This window comes from Catharus ustulatus, chromosome 14 (assembly GCF_009819885.2).
Source record: "Catharus ustulatus isolate bCatUst1 chromosome 14, bCatUst1.pri.v2, whole genome shotgun sequence".
Taxonomy (NCBI): domain Eukaryota; kingdom Metazoa; phylum Chordata; class Aves; order Passeriformes; family Turdidae; genus Catharus; species Catharus ustulatus.
In genome coordinates, this window is record NC_046234.1 from 69,994 (window position 1) to 88,976 (window position 18,983).

Sequence of the window (18,983 nt, forward strand, 5' to 3'; positions counted from 1 at the left end):
GACACTAATTCTTGTTTACAAGAACAGATTTTTTTTTTTGTCATTTGCTAAGGGGAAATTTGATGACTTGTGAATCTGTAGTGCGGGGTGCTAGTTACCTGTGAGCTACTATCACCAAAGTTCACTGAAAGAGCAGAGGATTTCATGAAAACATTGTATTTTCTCCTGGGACAAGGCTGACATTGCAAGTGGTAAACATTCAGACTTTTAGTAAAGGAAATGCATGTTTCCACTAGCCAGGAACAATAAGCTGCAAGCATATTCTTTTACCTTTCCTCCTTTGATTTAGTGCTGCTGAACTAATAAAGTAATAATATCAATTTCTGTGAAAGTGCTTTGCTGCTGTGGAAACTAATTCTGATGTGCTTTGCAATTTATTTTCAAAGGATATGAAGCAGTATTCACCCAACTCACCTTGCAATAGCTTATTCCATTTCACACCTGGCTTTGTACAGTGAAACAGCAATGTCTTTTTATGGCTACTTATAGTGGCAAATAATTCTGGTTACATTTTCCAAAGTACATTTGCATCGACTAAGATGAATTATAGACATCACATTTATATATTACATATTATAGACAAATAATTGATTCTCCAGTGTGTATTTTGTGACATACTGTACCCTGCTCTGGAATCTGTATCAAAACTGAAAATAGTTGTTCTGTATCCGGGAATTTTGAGATAACTGTAAAACACAAGTATACACATCAGAAATGAAACTTGTAAGAAGATGTATTTTCTTTGAAAGCACACAGTTAGTTAGCTATACTAAATGCTAATCTTTTCCTTACATTCTATATTATGCTGTTACCTCCTTTAAGCAGATTCTACTTCTCTCAGCAGAGAGAAAACAACCTAAAGCAAACACAAATATCTAAAATTTCCACACTGAATAATTTTAGGATCTCTCAGGGACCAAGTTGGTCTTTGAGGGAAAACAATTCTAGGAAGAACTTTGTCATCACCAGACTATTAAAAGGTTTCTAACCTTTTCCTTCCAACACCTGCCCCAACAGTGAAACACTTTAAATGTTGATTAGTAAATCAGTAGCAATGTGAAACCCAGCACACCCTGTACAGGTGTAACTGATCGCAATCTTAGAAAGCTTTCTCTAATATTTTTATAGAATTAGCCTTCCTTTCATTAATATCACTAAAATTACTTTCAAAGGAGTCACTTACTGCTTTTTCGGAGTGCTGTTTGGTAAACAAACACAGCAGAGGTACAACAGCCATCAAGAGAAGCAATCAAGAAAACTTGATTTTACATACTTTGATTTTTCATATTAAATATTTTAAAGCAGTACCTTCAGTTCTCGCTGCCGCTCTCCTGATTTGCTCCCCAAGCATTGTGGCGGCAGAAGCCAAGGTGTCCCGAGGGCTCTCAGCCTCACCCCGAACTCCAACTCCCAGCAGGCAGCGGGGCCCGCGTTCCCGGAAGCGGACGGAGCCGTTTGTCCCGAGGTAGGTGCAGCGGGGTGTGGGGAATCGCGCCGGGCCGGCGGGGCGGTGAGTGGGAGGGGCTGCTCCTCCTCCGAGAGCGACGCGGGGAGCCCGTGTGCCCGGAGCTGCTCAGCGGGATGTGGCACCGCTGCTTCTTGTAGCGGGCTATCCCCAGCCGGGGAACCGGCCTGCGGCGGAGTTCCTGAAGAGATAACGTCAGACCCGTGAGGCTGGTCGAGCGCAGCTCGATGCCCGTGGGAAAGGCGGTGCCTCACCCCTTTACCCAGAGCGGCCCGAGAGGCCTTTTCGGTTGCAGTATCGGTATTGCACGTAAAAAACGGGAGTGGGCCGCTGAGTTCAAGCGGGAGGCGTGTTTCTCTGCTCGGGTATGGGAAAATAGCAAGAGAAGCATCATTTTGGCCATGTACAAGACTCATGAACTTCTAAATCCACATTGAAACAATTAAATGTAATTTTTAAGATTTCCGTAGAACCCCCTTCCCTAGAAGTGCTTCCTACCCCCACTGACTGAGTACTTCTGAATATTTAAGTAATCCATCTTTAGTTTTGCTGCTTTGGAATGATACTGGGGCAACAGTTTGCTTCTGTGAGTTATATAAAAATTGGGACCTAAAGCATAAGGTTTGATTCTCTAGTTTTTAGTATTTATCTCATTGCAGGCTGGTGTTGCATAACACAGCAGTCATATGCAGTGTTTTGTAATTTGTCAGATGGTGATAGAGACATTAAGTAGTGATATATGAAAATTAAAATTTCTTGAACTCCAGTAACTTTAAGATTCTTGCTTATACCTAACTGGAAGTTTTTATAAGCAAATTCTAGAGATATGGAAAATTTTCCTCTCTTTGTATGTGAAGTTCTTTTCTCTTATTTTTGATTAACAAAAGTGCTGAAGTGACTGTATGGTAACTTTTCTTGGAGATAAAATCTGATTTAAATTTTTAAAGTTCAGCATAGCATCTGGCTTTAGGTATCAATTGTTATTTTATTGTAAATTTTAGTGATGAAAAAACAAAAGATTGAAAGTGAGACTGACTTGTTGGAAACTGAATTTCCATTAATCCTTTTTGTTCCTTTAGGACAAAACCATAAGGAGACTAGTTTTTGATAGAGGGCTTTGCTGGTATCACTTCAGCAGTAGTTTTGATGATGAAATTAAGAGGTATTTCATGGAATGTTTGTGGGCTGTACTATGTCACTTCTGTCTTCTGATGCAAGTCTTTTTAAAGTCACTGTTAATATGCCAATGGATTACTAGCTATTTTTTGATTCACTAAGGAAGTGAATCAATTTCTATCACCTGAAAGGTGTAACAATGTAGGGGGAAAAGGCCATCCTAAGGACTTCATGTGCCTCCTTTTCACGTTGTTTCAGCACTCCTTAGTTCTCTGGCCAACATTTAGCTTTCTGTACTGGAAAACAAGAAAGAAACAGCAGTATCTTCATATATTACACTGATTAATACTTTAATTCATGCTTTCCTAATCTCACTTCGTCATGTAGCTGAACTTTTTGTTGTCTCAAAAAAGAAATGTGTTTAGATTTATGAGTATCATTCATAGGAGCGGCTCTATTTTAAAAAGCAATTGATCTTGGGGCAATGATTGAAAGAAGATTAAAAGATTGGCAGGTAACACTGAAATGACTCCATAACCCCCAGCATCTTGTTTCAGAGTCCCATTCAGAATGTGGAAGATGGCATTACTCACCTACCAGTTGATGTCTTAAGCTTTGACCTGACTTAAAATGAACAATAAAAACCAACCAACCAAACAAACAACAACAAAAACAACAAAAAAATCTCACCAAAAAACTAAAAACCCCCATCTGAAACACAGCAAACAAACAAACAAATAACCTAGAAGAAACCCCTTAGGTCCTCCTCCCACATCCACTTGGAAATATGGCCTTAGCCAAAGATTGCTGAAGACAATAGAACTAGAACTTTGAAAGCTAATACATTCTGCTTATATTAAATACAATTGGAGCTACTGCATAACCAAATAAACTATATTTTGTGCATTGATTAAAAACGGCATGATGTTAAATTTGAGGATTTTGATTGTCCTCTGAGGAATTCAGTCAAGATAGGAGCATTTACAGTGATGCACAAGTCTGTTATTTCAGTGAATCTGTCATTACTTTAGCCATCATTTTATATGATGTTTTGTAGTTCATTCTAATCTCACAGTTTAAATTGCAGATGGAGAAGCATTTGAATGTTATTATTCCTAGATAAGCCATGCCTGTTTCAGCTGATGAAACTGTGGGGAACCTGGCTATGAGAGATACAGTCCTAACTCCAGCTGGAATTGAAGGATTACAAGGTTTGTACCAGATGCAGTTTATTGCAATTACAGACTTCGATCAGTGGCTTCCTTAGCTTCTTTCTAAAAATGTTTCACAAAATAAAGTTCAAAATCACAGTTAAATTTTGAAAGGTACTGTTACTCATTCCATGTTCAAGTAGATTGTTATGAGAGAGAAGTTGCTGTAAGATGCTAAAAACTGGAAAGCTCATCAAGCTATAAGATTCATTCTTCCTGAAGGAAAGAGAATGGTTTTTTGCTGAATTGAGGACAAAGTCAGATCCGTTTAACAAAATGGGAACCAAAAGTACTGTGCAATTCTTATGTGTTACTCAGATGCTATTAGAATGGAACTGCTGGGCTTAGTCTTTTATTTGAGTTCATTTTCACAACTGTGAGTTAATTCTTTCAAACTTCAAGAGAGTATGTTCACTTTGAAACAGATTAGAAAGTATCTCAGTGGTAATCCTATTTTTTAATTAGTATGTTTGACTATTCCTGGTTGCTTGCTAAATTATCTTGACATTGCCTGGTAGGTAATCAGTTTGCTGAATCATTTGAGCTACATTTTTTTTTTTTAGTCTCTATGAGAAAGGAAAAAGGAAGTGATTAGCCTGCCAGTAAGTCTTAGGAAATTAATCAATAGACTGAAACAAGTGTAAAATACCATATTATTTGAAAATTTTTGTTAATTTTTTTTCAAAATTTCAAAGCGAGTTTGACTTTGAATTATATGTTGTTGAATGTGTTGAAGGTAATTTAAAATTGCCTTGATTTGGGTAGAGTCATCATCTATACAGAATGTAAAAGCTCAAGAAGTCATATCACGAATCAGTCGAGAAGAGCTGGAAGACAGATTTCTTCATCTACGCGATGACCACATCCTACTCAAACAGCATGCAAATAAGCAAGAGGAGAAAATTAAAAGGTACGTTTTTGTCCCTTTAAAGTATCATCAACAAATTAAAAATCAGACTGATTTCTCTCAGACCACTTTTTAATGCAGTAGCAAAAATCACTCACTGGATGTGGTTTTCATATTGATTTCTATTTGTCTCTGAGTTTGTGAGATGATTTTTGCAGTAACGCCTGTTAGATCTCCATGTACAGAGGTACGCTGCTGTCTGCTACATCAGAGGTGATACCTTGGATTCCCGGGTGTTCTGACAGAGTGTTCTGGTAGTTGGAGAGCAGACTGTAGAATCAAAATTATTTATGCAGAGTGATTCTGCCCCTGTTTTGGTCCCAGTCTGTCTTTCAAGAAGTTAAATAACATCTAGCTTTTTATTGGTGAATTAGCACTAAAATGTCTTTATAGTCATCGCTCCTTTATTCAGTGTAATAGATAACTTCAGTGAAGAAGTCCCAAATAGCATGGTGATCACAGTACCCAGTTTGCCCACTAATACACAAGCAACTTTAGGGTGATTATTAAACTTAGTATGCTAAGATTTGTGCACTAATCTTTGCCAGGACTTAGTGTGGCAGCAAAGCAGTCTGGACTGTGAAGAGCTGTTCATAGTATTACGATACTGCAGGAGGGCCGAACGCTGTGACTCTGTGTTTGCATTGTGCTATTTGTTAACAAAGTCTTTCTGCATGTAAGCCAGTTTCTGGTAAGGAGTTAATGAATTTATCAAAGGGTAGCTGAAAATATTGACTATTTAATACTTTAAAACCCAAAACATTATTTTCTTTTGACTCAGTATTCAGTGAGCCACGGTCCAGTTGACCAGCATTACATAATTTCAGACTTTTGTGTTAGGCTGTTGTCAAATACAAGATTGTAGATCGAATTAATTGTTTCATTATTTCAAATGGCAGTTCCTATATTTCTGTGCACAGGAAATACCACTCATCATCCACTTATACCAGGTGGGTGTACTCATAGTCCACTTAGGTAAAATAACATGCAACATAAATATGTCCCTCCTTTACTAACCTTAAATGATAAACCTTAGGAAACTGTTATTTGTCAGTGCTATAAAGCAGATCGCTGCTCAGTGGTTACTGTTATTTTCAAGGAATTTGTCACAGGCAACAATATTGTATCAAAACTCGGAAGTTTACTGTCGAGGTTCTATGCTGAAGTCTTCACAGTGGTTAAGTTCCTTTCAATAGAATACTGTTTATGCTGACTTTTCACATTATTTTTCGTATTTTTGATTGTTTTCCCCAGAATGACTACGAAATTAATGCGGCTTGTGAATGATAAAAGAAAATGTGACCAGGCTGGCTATGGACCCAAGCGGCTGGGTCAAGCTCTGGAGATGGAAGACATGATTGAGCATTTGCGAGAAAGAGTTCGTGAGCTTGAGAAACAAAATGAGAGCCTCCACAACAAACTCATTTCAACTAAGCAGCAACTCCAGATTCAAGGCCATAGGCCTTGTCTGTACAGCTCCATTCAATCTCGTGTGAACACTGGTCTCAAAAAAGAGAGTGAGGCTGCTGGCATGCCAGAGCACACCAAGAAGGGTATAATTCACATTTATTAAAAACAGCAAACTCTTTGATTGTTCTTGAAACCATGAGTCTGAACTTCAAAACATTTTTAGTGCAGATCAGAAAATATGCAGAGCAATTATCGAAAAATGAAATACCTGGAAAAATTAAGGATATTTCAGCTGTCTCTAAGGTATTAAGAGACAAGAAAACTATAAATAATAATTATAGCTTCCTGTATTTGCTTTTTGTTTGGCTGATTTAAAAATACCATGGAAAGTTCATCCAAAAGTCCTAATCAGGTATGAATGTTCTGTAAATACTTGCTTTCTTTATCGAGTGCAACCATCTAAGAAATTCCTTGATTTGGACAAAAGTAAACAAAAACAAATATATATTCAGGGCATATATATACATACACACATATGCATACACACACACATATGTATCACAACTACCAGTACCTTAAAATACTCTGAAAGATCAAAAGTCAAAATAGTTCAAGTTAAAGCAGCAAAGTAGTTAAGTTTTTTTCAGGCATTTGGGGAGACTGCTGGTATCATTGTACCCACATGATGTGGTTCTGGAGACTGAGGGATGGCTGTGTTAATGCTGTTTTTGAAATGAAATGTGTCTGGTCCCACCTCAAAACTTGGTTAGTTTCTTCTTGGTAAGGGTAGGAGAAAAATGTGGAGAAACCATTGCATTTGCTCCTAAAGTAACGTTTCTTCCTTGATTAATTTCTCACTTCTCTTCTTCACCATGGGCTTAGGATGCTTCTGCACAGCACAAGGAAATCACCTGCACTGCTACTAAAATATGGTCCTAACAGGTGCATGTCTGGGTGAATGACACTTGGGATTTTGCAAAGAAAATACTGAGAAAAAATGATTACAAGTCTATGTTCCTCTCTAATAATATTGATATTTTTGTCTTTTTTTAAGATACGATCTCTGTTCTCTGTCTTTGAAAGCAGTCTTCTAAAAAACTTTCAGGACATGTTTTTAACAGTTCACTTGAACACTCTTCTGCATCGCCCATCCTTCAGATTTTACAGCAGCTTGTGTTGTGCATACTATGATTATTTCTTTCCATGTGATTTTGATGTAAAAATACTTTTTATGACATCTGTATAGAAGTCGCAATTGTTTGTTCTATATAAAGATTGTTGGTTTGTTAAAAGCTTTTTCATTCAGGAAGTCCAAAATTAATCTTTTTTTTCGGTTTTCAGGAATGAGATTTCAGAGTTTAGAAGTGAGATCATCTGACCTCATGCTCTCCAAATATGGACCGAGTCTGCTTGAGGATTCAAGGGCTGAAATCAGAAATTTGTATGATTTTCATATTACTTATTTTTTGGTCGTAATTCTTAGAACTCACTGTTTTCTTGAAAGAAAAAAGTATCTATTTTAAGAAGTTTTCACTTCAGAAAATAAAATGGTTGGTTCTGACAACAATAATACTGGTAACAATACAGAAATGTTTTATGATAAAGAAAGCAGAGAATCTGGGGTTTAGAATGCAAAATGTAGGTACATAGGAATTTGGCTGCAAGTTAAAACTGGTCTCCAGCAGTGAGGATCTCTTTGTTAGGATGCAATGCTTGCATTTTTTGTTACCGGTCAAAGCTGACAAAAGGCAAAAGAACCTTAGCTGCAAAATTTTTACCAATGTAAGTCCTAAAATGTGCACCACCATGCAAGTGATGCATTTAAGTTTCATTTCTAGAGGCAGACAGATTTTATGGATAAGTGCAAAAAGCATTGGGATAGTTATGTAAAATTATTCTGATTAATTTTTGCATTTTGAAGTGTGGTTTGTAATCCAACTCCTCATTTTAACTAAATTTGAAGCCTAGGAAACCCTTACAACATCCTTAATGTAGAGATTGCATGAGAATAGAGAGGTATTACATAGAAAACATAGTTAACATCTGGTTTAAAGATATTGAGGTCTGATTAGAATATTCTTCTTTGAATTGTGTGTTTAAAACTTGTGTATTCTGAAAGGTGTTTATTTCCATAGTGATTTACTTAAGTCAGATTATTGATTACATTCTCTGTAAATGCTTGATTTCCAAATAATGGGCAAGCTAGGTTTAGAAATATATGGATTAATATGCAGTCATTGCTTTTGTGCTTGAAAATTTATAAACACAAAGATTAAATGGAATCATAGGAAACAATTGTACAGAAATAGTCCTATAAATTGCTTTTTAATTCACATTTACTGGATAAATTCCACTGCTTGAAACACATATTTTGATTTTATTGGGTTTTGTTGTTGTTGTGGTTTTTTTTGTTGTTTTTTTTTTTTTTCGGTGGGAGGCTGTTTAGATTTTTCCCATTTCAGACTAAAAGCTTAAAAATTACTTTCAGTGCACCATCTGTTGAAGATCTAATGTAGTGATGGCTAATGGTGTAATGGTGTTTTGCTTTTGAGAAACCATTGGTTCTAATGGATTAGAAGGAGGATACTTCTAACACAGCATATAAGAAACTATGAACAGTGTTTTAGTGAGGTTCTGCTAAATGTTATTTAGTCCACAGAAGCATTTAATTTGAGAGTTTGTGTCATACTTTCATAGCAGTTTAAACTCGTTAGCCTCTTATATGATGTATGTTGATAGGAAATGCAGATTTTGCCTAACACTTAAAAGTTTGGCTTACTTGAGTACTCTTTTTCTCTTCGTTTGAAAAAGTACTGGTTTTGGAATGTAGGATGCTTCTACTTGCAGGGAGACTGTCATTGAGTCCCAGAGGAAACAAATTGAGGAACTATACCATGCCAGAGAGATTCTTGGAAGTCAGCTAAGAAGGAAGGAAAAGGAAATTGAAGAATCCACCCTACAGCTGAAAGAACAGGATACAGCAAGCCAAAGGTATTGTGCAGAATTAAAATCTCCATTGTGGAAGCGTTGGAAGAGCTATGTCATAATGTTTGTAGGTAGCTGTGTAAGTTACTACTTCTGTAAAGAAGTATGCGTCTTATTAATTTTTGTCACTTGGTGAAGCCAAGTCATAAAATGTTTTACCATCTAACATGGATAATTCTAAGCAAGGAGGTGGTTACAATACTGTGTTATGATGTTTTTTCATAAATAAACAAAAAAGTTGTAATTACCACACAGCTCCCAGCTCCCACCATGCGGCCGTGCTGCGTCCCGACTTGCCCCCGGCCGGCGGCGATTCTCGCCACTTTTCTGTGGCGGCGGCGGCCGCGCCGCTTGTCGCCACTTCCCCACGGCTGCACCGCTTGTCACCGCTTCCCCGCAGCTGACGGCGGTGCTGCCACTTCTCCCCACTTACCGCGACTGCGCCGCTTCTCCCCACTTTCCCGCAGCTACGCCGCTTGTTGCCGCTTTCCTGCGGCCGCAGGGGCTGCGCCACCGCCGCTTTGCTGGGGCCGCAGGGGCTGCGCTGCCGCCGCTTTCCCGCGGCCACCCTGGCCGCGGCGCTTTCCCCCAGCCACCCAGGCCGCGCCACCGCTGCTCTGATGCTACCACCACTCGGGCTCTGCTCGGGGCTATTGTGGGCTCACGCTTCTCATTCCTCCCACTCCCGGGGTAGGGCCACCCGGCTTCTCGTTTCTTCCGCGTCTGGGCCGGGGCCAGCACCACCCAGCTTCTCGTTCCCCCCACCCCCGCGCCCGGAGTGGCACCGCGCGGCTTCTTGTTCCACCCGGGCCCAGGCTGGGGCCGGCGGCAGCTCCCTCCCTCCGCACACAACTCCTGGCAGCCGTGGCTGCCCGCTACCAACCCCCCCCCTCACGACTCGGCGCTCCCGCGGCACCGTCCCCCCATTGCGGCTCACACTTCCAGTTTGGCAAATTTCACAACTTTGTCCATTACATACGGTGCACTGGACTATAAGATGCGCTTCTGGGTTCAGGGGAAAAATTTGGTCAAAAAGGTGCACCTTATAGTTGTGAAATTACTGTAGACAAATATTGGAAGAGAAATTGCCTTTTCAGATATTGAAAATTTATTCTGATTTTATCATAATTTATATTAATAAAAATCCCAGTTAGCTTCGCCTGTCATACTTGTGGAAGTAATGGGGGTTTAGTTGCACCAAGTTGAAGTAAGAAAAACACCTAAGTAGATACTTTTTAAAATTTTGAATTACTTTAAATGTCCTTTCTAATAACCAGTAGGCTCAAATTAACGTTAGAACTGTAAGATACCTGCGTAGATATTAAATTATTTTCTTGTAATTAAGACACAACTACAACTTGTTTGAATAACAGACTTAAGGTGTTATAGTCTAAATTGCTAACTCACATTTTCTTTACAGTATTTGTTAGGTGAAAACTTCACAAAATGGTATTCTACAGGGACCAAATACTTTGGATGGTGGGAGAGAGGGAAAACACTCTCTTTAGGTGTAGGACTGTTTTCCTTTTTCTGTCATATAGAGTTTTATAAAATAAACAAAGATGTATATGTGTTGGTTGAAGTTACTTTGTTGTCAAACAGTAGAATGTTTATTTAGCTAAACTCTCCAGTGTGAATTATATAAGAACAAATTACAGTAATTTCACTACTATAAAGCGCACCCTTTTGACTAAAATTTTGGTCCGAACCCGGATGTGCGCATTATAGTCCAGTGCGCCTTATATAATGTACAAAGTTGTGAAATTAGCCAACCCGGAAGTGCGAGCCGTGAGCCGAGCCACGAGGGGGGTCGGCGCCACAGGAGCGCCGAGCTGCGCGGGGTAGGCGGAAGCGGGCAGCTCCCGGTGGGCGGGACCGGGCAGTTCCCGGCCAGCAGGAGCCATGTGGGGTGGGCGGGACCGGGTGGCTACGGGCAGCCCCCGGCCAGCAGGAACCGCACGGGGAGGGAGGGAACGAGCAGTCCCATGCCGCCTCGAGCCATGGGTAGTCCCGAGCCGCCCCACGCCGCAGGCGGCCCTGAGCCACCACGAGCTGTGGTGGCCTTGAACCGCCCTGAACTGCAGCAACCCCAAGGGGTGAACCATGGCCCCACCTCACCAGCCGGGAGTGGGCGGGAATGCCGGGGCCTGCGCACGGGGAGGACGCTTGGGGCTGCGTTTAAAGGCTACACCAATCTGTGAAAAATGTTTGCAAATTGAGCACCTGCCAGTAAACTCCACGATTGCAGGATTCCGTTACTAATTGGTTACTTTGTTGCGCGCAGCACGGATCTTCAAAAAAAAAGTGTGCCTTATAGTCCGGTGCGCCTTATATAATGTACAAAGTTGCAGAATTTACTGACTCCCAGAGGTGCACCTTATAATCCGGTACGCCTTATAGTCGTGAAATTACTGTAATTTGGGTGTTACACGCTACATCTTCTTCAAAGTATGTGCTTATGATACATTTCTTTTTAATTTTGAAGGTTAAACATTCAGGACAATGTGGAAATGATCAAGGTCCGGAAACAGCTGGCTGAGAGAACCAATGCTCTTTCAGCAATGGAAGGAAAATTTCTCCAGCTTCAAGAGGTAACTGCAATTTGATCAGTAACATTCCTATACTCTTATCACATAAGCATGCTAAACAGAAGAAAAATTATATACAGTTCTTAATTCTTACTCAGTACTGAATACATTAAAATGAATCCTACATTACATTAAACTACTCCAGATGGAGTAGGGATTTTTAGTCTTAATCTGTCTTTTTTTCAGCAGGGTCTAGCAGGTCGTAGTGATTTCATCTGCAAAGTCATACCAAGCAGATTGTGAAGAATGAACTGAGTTGTCTAGCTATGGAAAGAGATCTCTGATCATTTAGAGAGAGGACTTTGACTTAGATGTATTTATTTGCCAAAAGTGGTACCAAACCCCCTCCACTTTATTACTCTTTGCTGAAGTTTGGGCAGTTTGGCTCTTCTGTTTTGACATTAGGATTTAACCTCTGCTCATATGTTCATGGAAATTATTTTAGAGGGCTACTTTTAAGTAGAAATTTTCCTTATAAAAAGAGCAATTTTATGAAAATATCATCAGAACATGCAATTCCATGGTAGATTACATACAGGTATTAATTATACAGCTCTTTTCTGGTTTTTCCTGATGCATTTGAAGAACTAACTGCATGTGCAAACAGAGGTGGTATGATAATACCTTGGAAATGGGAGAGTTCCTGTAAGTAGGAATCCTGACTGACAAAGAGCTTGATAAAGTATTCAAACTTATGAACTGGAAGCACTTGAGTATCCTTATAAACTCTTACTTGTGTGTGCTTATTGTTAGCATGCTGAATAACAATTGTGCCATTAGATTTTTGATTCCTTTTCTTGCCCATGTTTGTTTCTGCGGTTTTTTTTGCTTTGCCTCCCTCCCTTTCTTCAGTGTTTCCTGTATCTCCTCTGCCAAACTGAGCGGTTTAACATGGTTTTGTGTCTTCTTTCTCTTTAAGAAATCTAAAATCTAAAATTTAGATTTGGACTAGTTTGACTATAGAATTTAGAGTTAAATTCTCTCTATTTATAACTGTAAATAACTAGTTATAAAAAGAGCTATAAAAATAACTCTATTTCTTTTTCTTAGACTGACTGCTAATATTGTTTATTCTCTGTGATTTTTATCTTCCGGAGAAATGAGATACAAAAGGCTGAAGATCAAGTTGGTGACTGATTTTTCATGGGTGTTTTGTAAACAATTTTTACAGGATTAACATTTAGCTTCTCCATTTAATTACTTTGTAGGAATATTGTATGGAAAAAATGAAACTAACTTCTTTCTGTCTAAAAGCATTAAACGTTAACTATTTTCACATATGTATTTGGCATCAATTCTCTTCCAGTTTCGTGTTACAAAACTGGTGTGGGCTTTCCATTATTTTGTCTCCAATCATAATTAGAATTTGATTTACATTAGAATTTTGAATGAACGAGGGTTACTTACAGGATTGTGGAATGTAGGCAGTATAATATTACAGTAATTTCATGAGTATAAGGCACACTTCCGGGTGTCAGCAAAAAACTTTGTCCATATATAAGGTGCACTGGAGTATAAGGCACACTTTTTTTTTTGGAGCAAGCATCCGTGCACAACAAAGTAACCAATTAGTAACAATCGCGCCAGCTGTGCTGTCTTGGGTTACAATACAGGATGTGATTAAAGTATCTATTCTATCACCATCTGTTGTGACTGGGTGGGGCAGTGATCCTTATCTCTGTGGGAGATAATGGGCCATCCATTGAAGCCAGTAGGGCATTGTTCTTTATCTTTGCACCCCCCATCCTTCCTCTAGGGCGCTGTCTTCTGCTGATGGCGCATTGAGTCCCACTGTGTGACTGAAAAAATTCCTTCATCCCATTGGGAGTTGCTCCAGCCAGGGGGCAGAGCCCAGCCTTTCATACCTAGATAAAAACTGAAATTCTAGGACATGAAGTTGCCCTCTTTTCCCTGGACTCCAGAGGAAAACCGGACTTTTTTTCCATATCATTGGTGAACCTTCGGAGGGAGGCTGCACCCTTCTACAAGACCACTGCATCAACTGAACCACATCTGTCACTGCAGGCGGACTGTAGCCACAATTTCATGGGACTGCTACCAACACCCTGCCTGACGTGTGTCACAATGATGGGGTGTCAGGTTGTACTCTGACTTTGTGTCTTAGTTTGGAGGACAGGTGTCTTCTAAGAAAGGCCTCTCTTTGAAATGGAGAATGTAAACCCCCTCTCTCCAAATTATTATAATTTTGAAATCAAGGGGCTCTCAGGCGAAGACATGGGAATTAGGAATAACAGTTCTTTACTAGGGAAATTAAAATAGAAATACAGTACTACAAAGGAACAAACCCCAAACTCTGACAAAGTCAGAGTACAACCCGACACCCCCTTAGGCAGGATGTTGGTAGCAGTTGATTAAATAGTGGCTGCAGTCTTCTTGCAGTGACAGATGTGGTTTAGTTGAAGCAGTGGTCTTGCAGAAGGTGCAGTTTCCTTCCAGAAGTGTAGTAGTGATGTGGAGAAATCTCATTTTTTTCTAGATTCCAGTAGAGAAAGGGCTACTCGATGTCTTACGATTTCAATTTTTATCAAGGTCAGAAAGGCTTGGCTCTCTCCCCTGGCTGGAGCAACTCTCAATGGAATAAATTAATTTTAATCGGTCGCACAGTGAGACTCAATGGGCCATTAGCAGAAGATAACTCGCTGGAGGAAGCATCGGGTGTACAAAGATAAAGAACAATGCCCTACTGGTTTCAATGGATGGCCCATTAGCAGAGTATCTCCCACAGAGATAAAGATCACTGCTCCACCTAGTCACAACAGATAGTGATAGAATAGATGCTTTGATCACATCCTGTATTGTAAGCCAAGACACTTTGTCGGTGTTTGGGGTTTGTTTCTTTGTAGTACTGTATTTCTATCTTAATTTTCCTAGTAAAGAACTGTTATTCCTAAGTCCCATATCTTGGCCAAGAGCCCTTTAATTTCAAAATTATAATAATTTGGAGGGAGGGGGTTTACATTCTCCATTTCAAAGAAAGGCTCCTGCCTTTCTTAGCAGACATCTGTCCTCCAAACCAGGACACGCGCTGGGTCCTGCAGCCCCGCACGAGCTGCACCACCACCCCCACCGAGCCCCGCAGCCCTGCGTGGTTCGACTCGCAGCTCGCACTTCCAGGTTGGCAAATTTCTGAACTTTGTCCATAAGGCATAAGGCACTCCAGAGTATAAGGTGCACTTCCAGCTTTGGACCAAAATTTTAGTCAAAAGGGTGTGTCTTATGTGCGTGAAATTACTGTAACTAAATGTTCTGGAAATAAAGGCTCTATCAGCATCCTCCATTTAATTTTAAAATTGCTTAAATGTGCCTTACTATAATCCATCAAAGTAAATGAAAATATAAAGGAAATCAAAAGTCCCTTGTTTAAGTTCCTCTAGCAGCTGGGAAATAGAGCTGAATGCATGAGGGTTGCAAAAGAATTATGTGTCTACAGTTGTGTATATATGTATATCTATAAGCATAAGGATTTGTATGTGTGTGTTTAAATGTATATATAAATGTAAGTGTTAAAAGAGCTTTGGCAAGCTCTATGATTAGCATAGATGTGGACAACACTGATTTTTGCTTGTTGCTGCAGTGATTTTTGGTTAGCATGTCCAACCACTGTAACCACAGCAAAATCTTTTAATTGTTTTGGAGATTTATTTCTTTGTCATTTTCATAATGGGTGAACTGAGGGTTTAATGTCAGAGGCCAGCCAGGTCATCTTCTGCTGGCCATGGGAAGTGAAAGTTACAGTAATTTTAAGCGTATAAGGTGCACCCTTTTGACTAAAATTTTGGTCCAAACTGGAAGTGCGCCTCATACCCCGGAGCGCCTTATATATGAACAAAGTTCAGAAATTTGCCAACCCGGAAGTGCGAGCCCACAGCAGCCCCGAGCTGAGCCTGCCCGGCTCCAGCGGTAGTGGGGCAGTGGGGCCAGTCCCCGGCGGCCACCCCTCGCAGGGCCGAGGCCAGTAAACCCTGCAATCATGCCATTCTGTTAGTAATTCATTACTTTGTTGCATGCAGATCCTCGCTGCAAAAAAAAAGTGCACCTTATACACCGGTGCGCCTTACATATGGTCAAAGTTCGGAAATTTGCCAACACCCAGAAGTGCACCTTATACTCATGAAATTACTGTACTTTCAGCTACTTAGTTCAAGACTGTGTCCTCCTGGTCACCTTGAGAACATCTACTCAATGGTGCCTTGAGAGCCCCCTGTAGAAATACATGGTATGGGAACATTCTGCTAGGTCTGATTTTGATATTCCTTCCTTCCTTTTTACAGAACCTAAAGAACTTGAAGACCAACCATGATGCTTTATTAGCAAAAGGTGATGAACTGAATATTCAGCTTAAAGAGGAGCGGTTGAAGTGTTTCCATCTTCAAAAAGAATTGCAGTCGGTGACTATTTCAAATAGAAGGACAGAAGAGGTGAGATTGTGTTCAAGAGATCTTGAATCTGCTGGAGGTACATACAGATAAGGGAAGAGTTAATCATGGGATACCTTTTAATTGTGGAAATGTGAACAGATGTTTCAAACACATTTAGAAGACTGAGCTAGTGATACATATACTAGTGATATATATACTTTTATCCCATTAAGAAGAAAAAACAGTGACTGCTGCTTGCTTTTGATAGAGTAGCAACCACACCTGATCCCTGTGCCCCATAGTCACTGCTCCAGTGTTTGGACAATATTTGAGGTTAAAGCATGGGATTTCATGTCAATTCTGATACTGACCCAGTGGTTTGTTAAGTGAAATAAAATCATACTTGATTTATCGATAATAGTTTTTGAGTATTCTTTCCACCTGATTTAATTCCAGTACAGTACAATGTTGTATCTGATTTAGCAGTTCAAATCAGTTACTTCTGTTTCTTTGTCTAGTGGCTCTGAGACTAATGTTATCCACACTTAGGGCTAAAAGTCAGGTGGCTTGTCCCTCATTCTCTTCAATGTATGAGGAGTAAGAGTCTGAAAGCTTATTTGTTTTTCTGTTACATTTTGTAGTAAATTTAGTTTTACCACCCGGTTTACCTATTTTATATGTATATTGCATGAACCAAGTTTACCAAGATTATCTCATAGGTACTTCTTCCAAACATTTAAACTCTTGTCATGCATGTAGATATCTTCTTGGTATCTCATAGCTTTAAAGTTATGCCTTGCATTAGTGAATATTTTGAAAACAAGGATATGTTGTTTATAATGTCAGTAATATACTTAGACTTTTAGATTTTTGTATTATTTTGCATGTGTACCCTGAGATTGGCTCTGTCGGTTACAGCAGGGTGATAATACTGCCAAGGTTGTGGGTTTCATCCCCAAATGGGTCATTCACTTAAAAGTTGGAATTGATCCTTGTCGGTCCCTTTCAACTCGGAATATTCTGTGATTCTGATTTTGTATAAAAAGAAGCAATAATAGCTTGACAATGCCTACAAATAATTAACTATTTGTCTCCTCACACATTCATAGTAATTTCCTTTTGTGCTGTGCATCGCATGAAACTTCTTTCTTCATTTTAGTTACAGGAAAGAATAAATGATCTAGAAAAAGAGAATGAACTCTTGAAGGAAAACTATGATAAGCTGCATAATAGGTAAATTATGGTTTCTGTACATAAAAAATTAGGTTCCTGTCTGTTGAATAAGTCTTCATACAATACGTGCTGGAATGTGCATACTGAGTGTATGTGCACATGTGTAAATAGCTTCATACTCCAATTTATCATAACAGTAAGTGTATATGGAAACAGTCATGGTACTCTGCCTGTATTTTATCTGTCCTGTTTTTCTAATGCTCTTGAAACTGTAGGTTACTACTTTTAAAATGTAATTAAAAATAAGTAGGAGTCACTTTAATTTGAACATAAACGAAGGAAGCTCTTACTTGAATTTCTCATTATTTTCTTTAGGGTTAATGTTGAATGTATCCAGATAGATATAATTTGAGTTTATTTTGGTTTTTGGGTTTTTTTTAAACAAAGGGGTGTTTGGATTTTTGTCTTAAGTTCTTCCAGCAGTTCACAGTGAACCTATATAAAGTCTGATATTTGACAGCCTTTCCACTAATTATTTTTGAGGTGTGGTTTGTTTCTTTTGTAATAGCTATAGTTCAATTTCTAGTGATACAGAAGAGAAGTAATTCTAGCCAACTGCCACAAGCATATGAGAGAAAAATTGACCTTTAAATGAGCTTTTCCTTTATTGTGAAATTGATTTTTTGCACTAAAGAAGGTTAGATAATGACACGTCTTAATAATTGCCTCAGAAAGTAGGTTAAATGCTTGACATCCTTTTTTGTATTGAAATTATTTAGTATCTTAAAGTGTGATGTCTGTCTGTCAAAAAATATCAATGATTAAAGATAATGTGAGTGATACCAAATTTTGTTTATAGTATTCTTACAATATTTCTTATACTTCTTCTATTGTTTGTGGTGAAATTAAAACTTCTAGAAGTGAAAAATGGTGAGTACAAATAACTTAAAACAGTTTTTTACTTATAAAATGTAACAGTTGTGTAATCACAATACTCAAGAGGTTTGTTTAGGGGAAGTTCATCAGTTGTCTGTCACTTAAGTTCATTGTTGTAGATTTCTCCAAAATTTTATTATGTTATAAATATTTTTGATTGTGATTTCTTTTTCTCTTTTATCATTATGCAAAAAAGTAACACTAAAAATCAACATATAATATTTCTGTTCTACTTAAGTAATAGAGAATTTAAGAAGACATTTAACTAAAAAAATTTAAATGTGCTTCTGTTACTATGCAGTGACCTACAGTATGGCTATTTTTTAATCTAAAATGATATGTCTTTTCATATAGTCCCATTTTTAAATGTTGATTCACATTTTATCATTACATGTTGTGTTTAACCCCAGCCAGCCCTCAAGCGTTTTGCAGCCCTAGGTCACTCCTCCACCAGCAGACTGGGGAGAGAACTGAAAGAGTAAAAGCTAGAAAAACTGTGCAGTGAGATAAAGATAGTTTCATTGGAAAAGCAAAAGCCATGCACACAGAGAAAGCAAACCAAGAAATTAATTCCTGGCTTTCCAGGGGCAGGCAAATGTTCCACACATTCAGGGCCCCATCACACATAAGACTGACTTGGGAGGACAAGCACCATCACTCCAAATGTCCTCCCTTTCTCCTCCTTCATCTTACTTTATGTACTAAAAAATATTCCTTTGATCTGTTCTCCTAGCTGTGTTGCCTTTAAGTTTCCTACACCCCCCATCCCTCTGCCCAGGATAGCAGCGTGAAAACCTGAGAAGGCCCTGCTCA

At 39.0% G+C, this 18,983-nt stretch overlaps 1 protein-coding gene and 1 long non-coding RNA gene across 10 annotated transcripts in view; one reads left to right on the forward strand and one right to left on the reverse strand.

Annotated features, from left to right (window-relative positions):
* Positions 1 to 363: 363 nt before the first annotated feature.
* On the reverse strand, positions 364 to 1,392 carry LOC117002709. Its single transcript, XR_004419351.1, has 2 exons — positions 1,309 to 1,392; positions 364 to 686 (listed from the first exon to the last, which is right to left on the reverse strand). It is a non-coding gene; the product is annotated as an uncharacterized LOC117002709 (long non-coding RNA).
* RPGRIP1L (RPGRIP1 like) overlaps positions 1,377 to 18,983 on the forward strand; it is a 43,525-nt gene continuing 25,918 nt past the window's right edge. For 4 of the 9 annotated variants that reach the window (XM_033072038.2, XM_042779735.1, XM_042779736.1 and 1 more), the window contains exons 1-10: positions 1,377 to 1,465; positions 3,701 to 3,792; positions 4,558 to 4,702; positions 5,954 to 6,252; positions 7,451 to 7,550; positions 8,957 to 9,100; positions 11,580 to 11,685; positions 15,975 to 16,121; positions 17,221 to 17,294; positions 18,153 to 18,164. In XM_033072038.2, the coding sequence (XP_032927929.1) occupies positions 3,708 to 3,792; positions 4,558 to 4,702; positions 5,954 to 6,252; positions 7,451 to 7,550; positions 8,957 to 9,100; positions 11,580 to 11,685; positions 15,975 to 16,121; positions 17,221 to 17,294; positions 18,153 to 18,164 (1,112 nt within the window). In that variant the 5' untranslated portion in view covers positions 1,377 to 1,465; positions 3,701 to 3,707. Of the gene's footprint in view, positions 1,466 to 1,488; positions 1,831 to 1,919; positions 2,628 to 3,700; positions 3,793 to 4,557; positions 4,703 to 5,953; positions 6,253 to 6,279; positions 6,522 to 7,450; positions 7,551 to 8,956; positions 9,101 to 11,579; positions 11,686 to 15,974; positions 16,122 to 17,220; positions 17,295 to 18,152; positions 18,165 to 18,983 lie in introns of those variants that run through there. The other 5 variants (XM_042779733.1, XM_042779734.1, XM_042779730.1 and 2 more) reach the window with 4 other exon arrangements.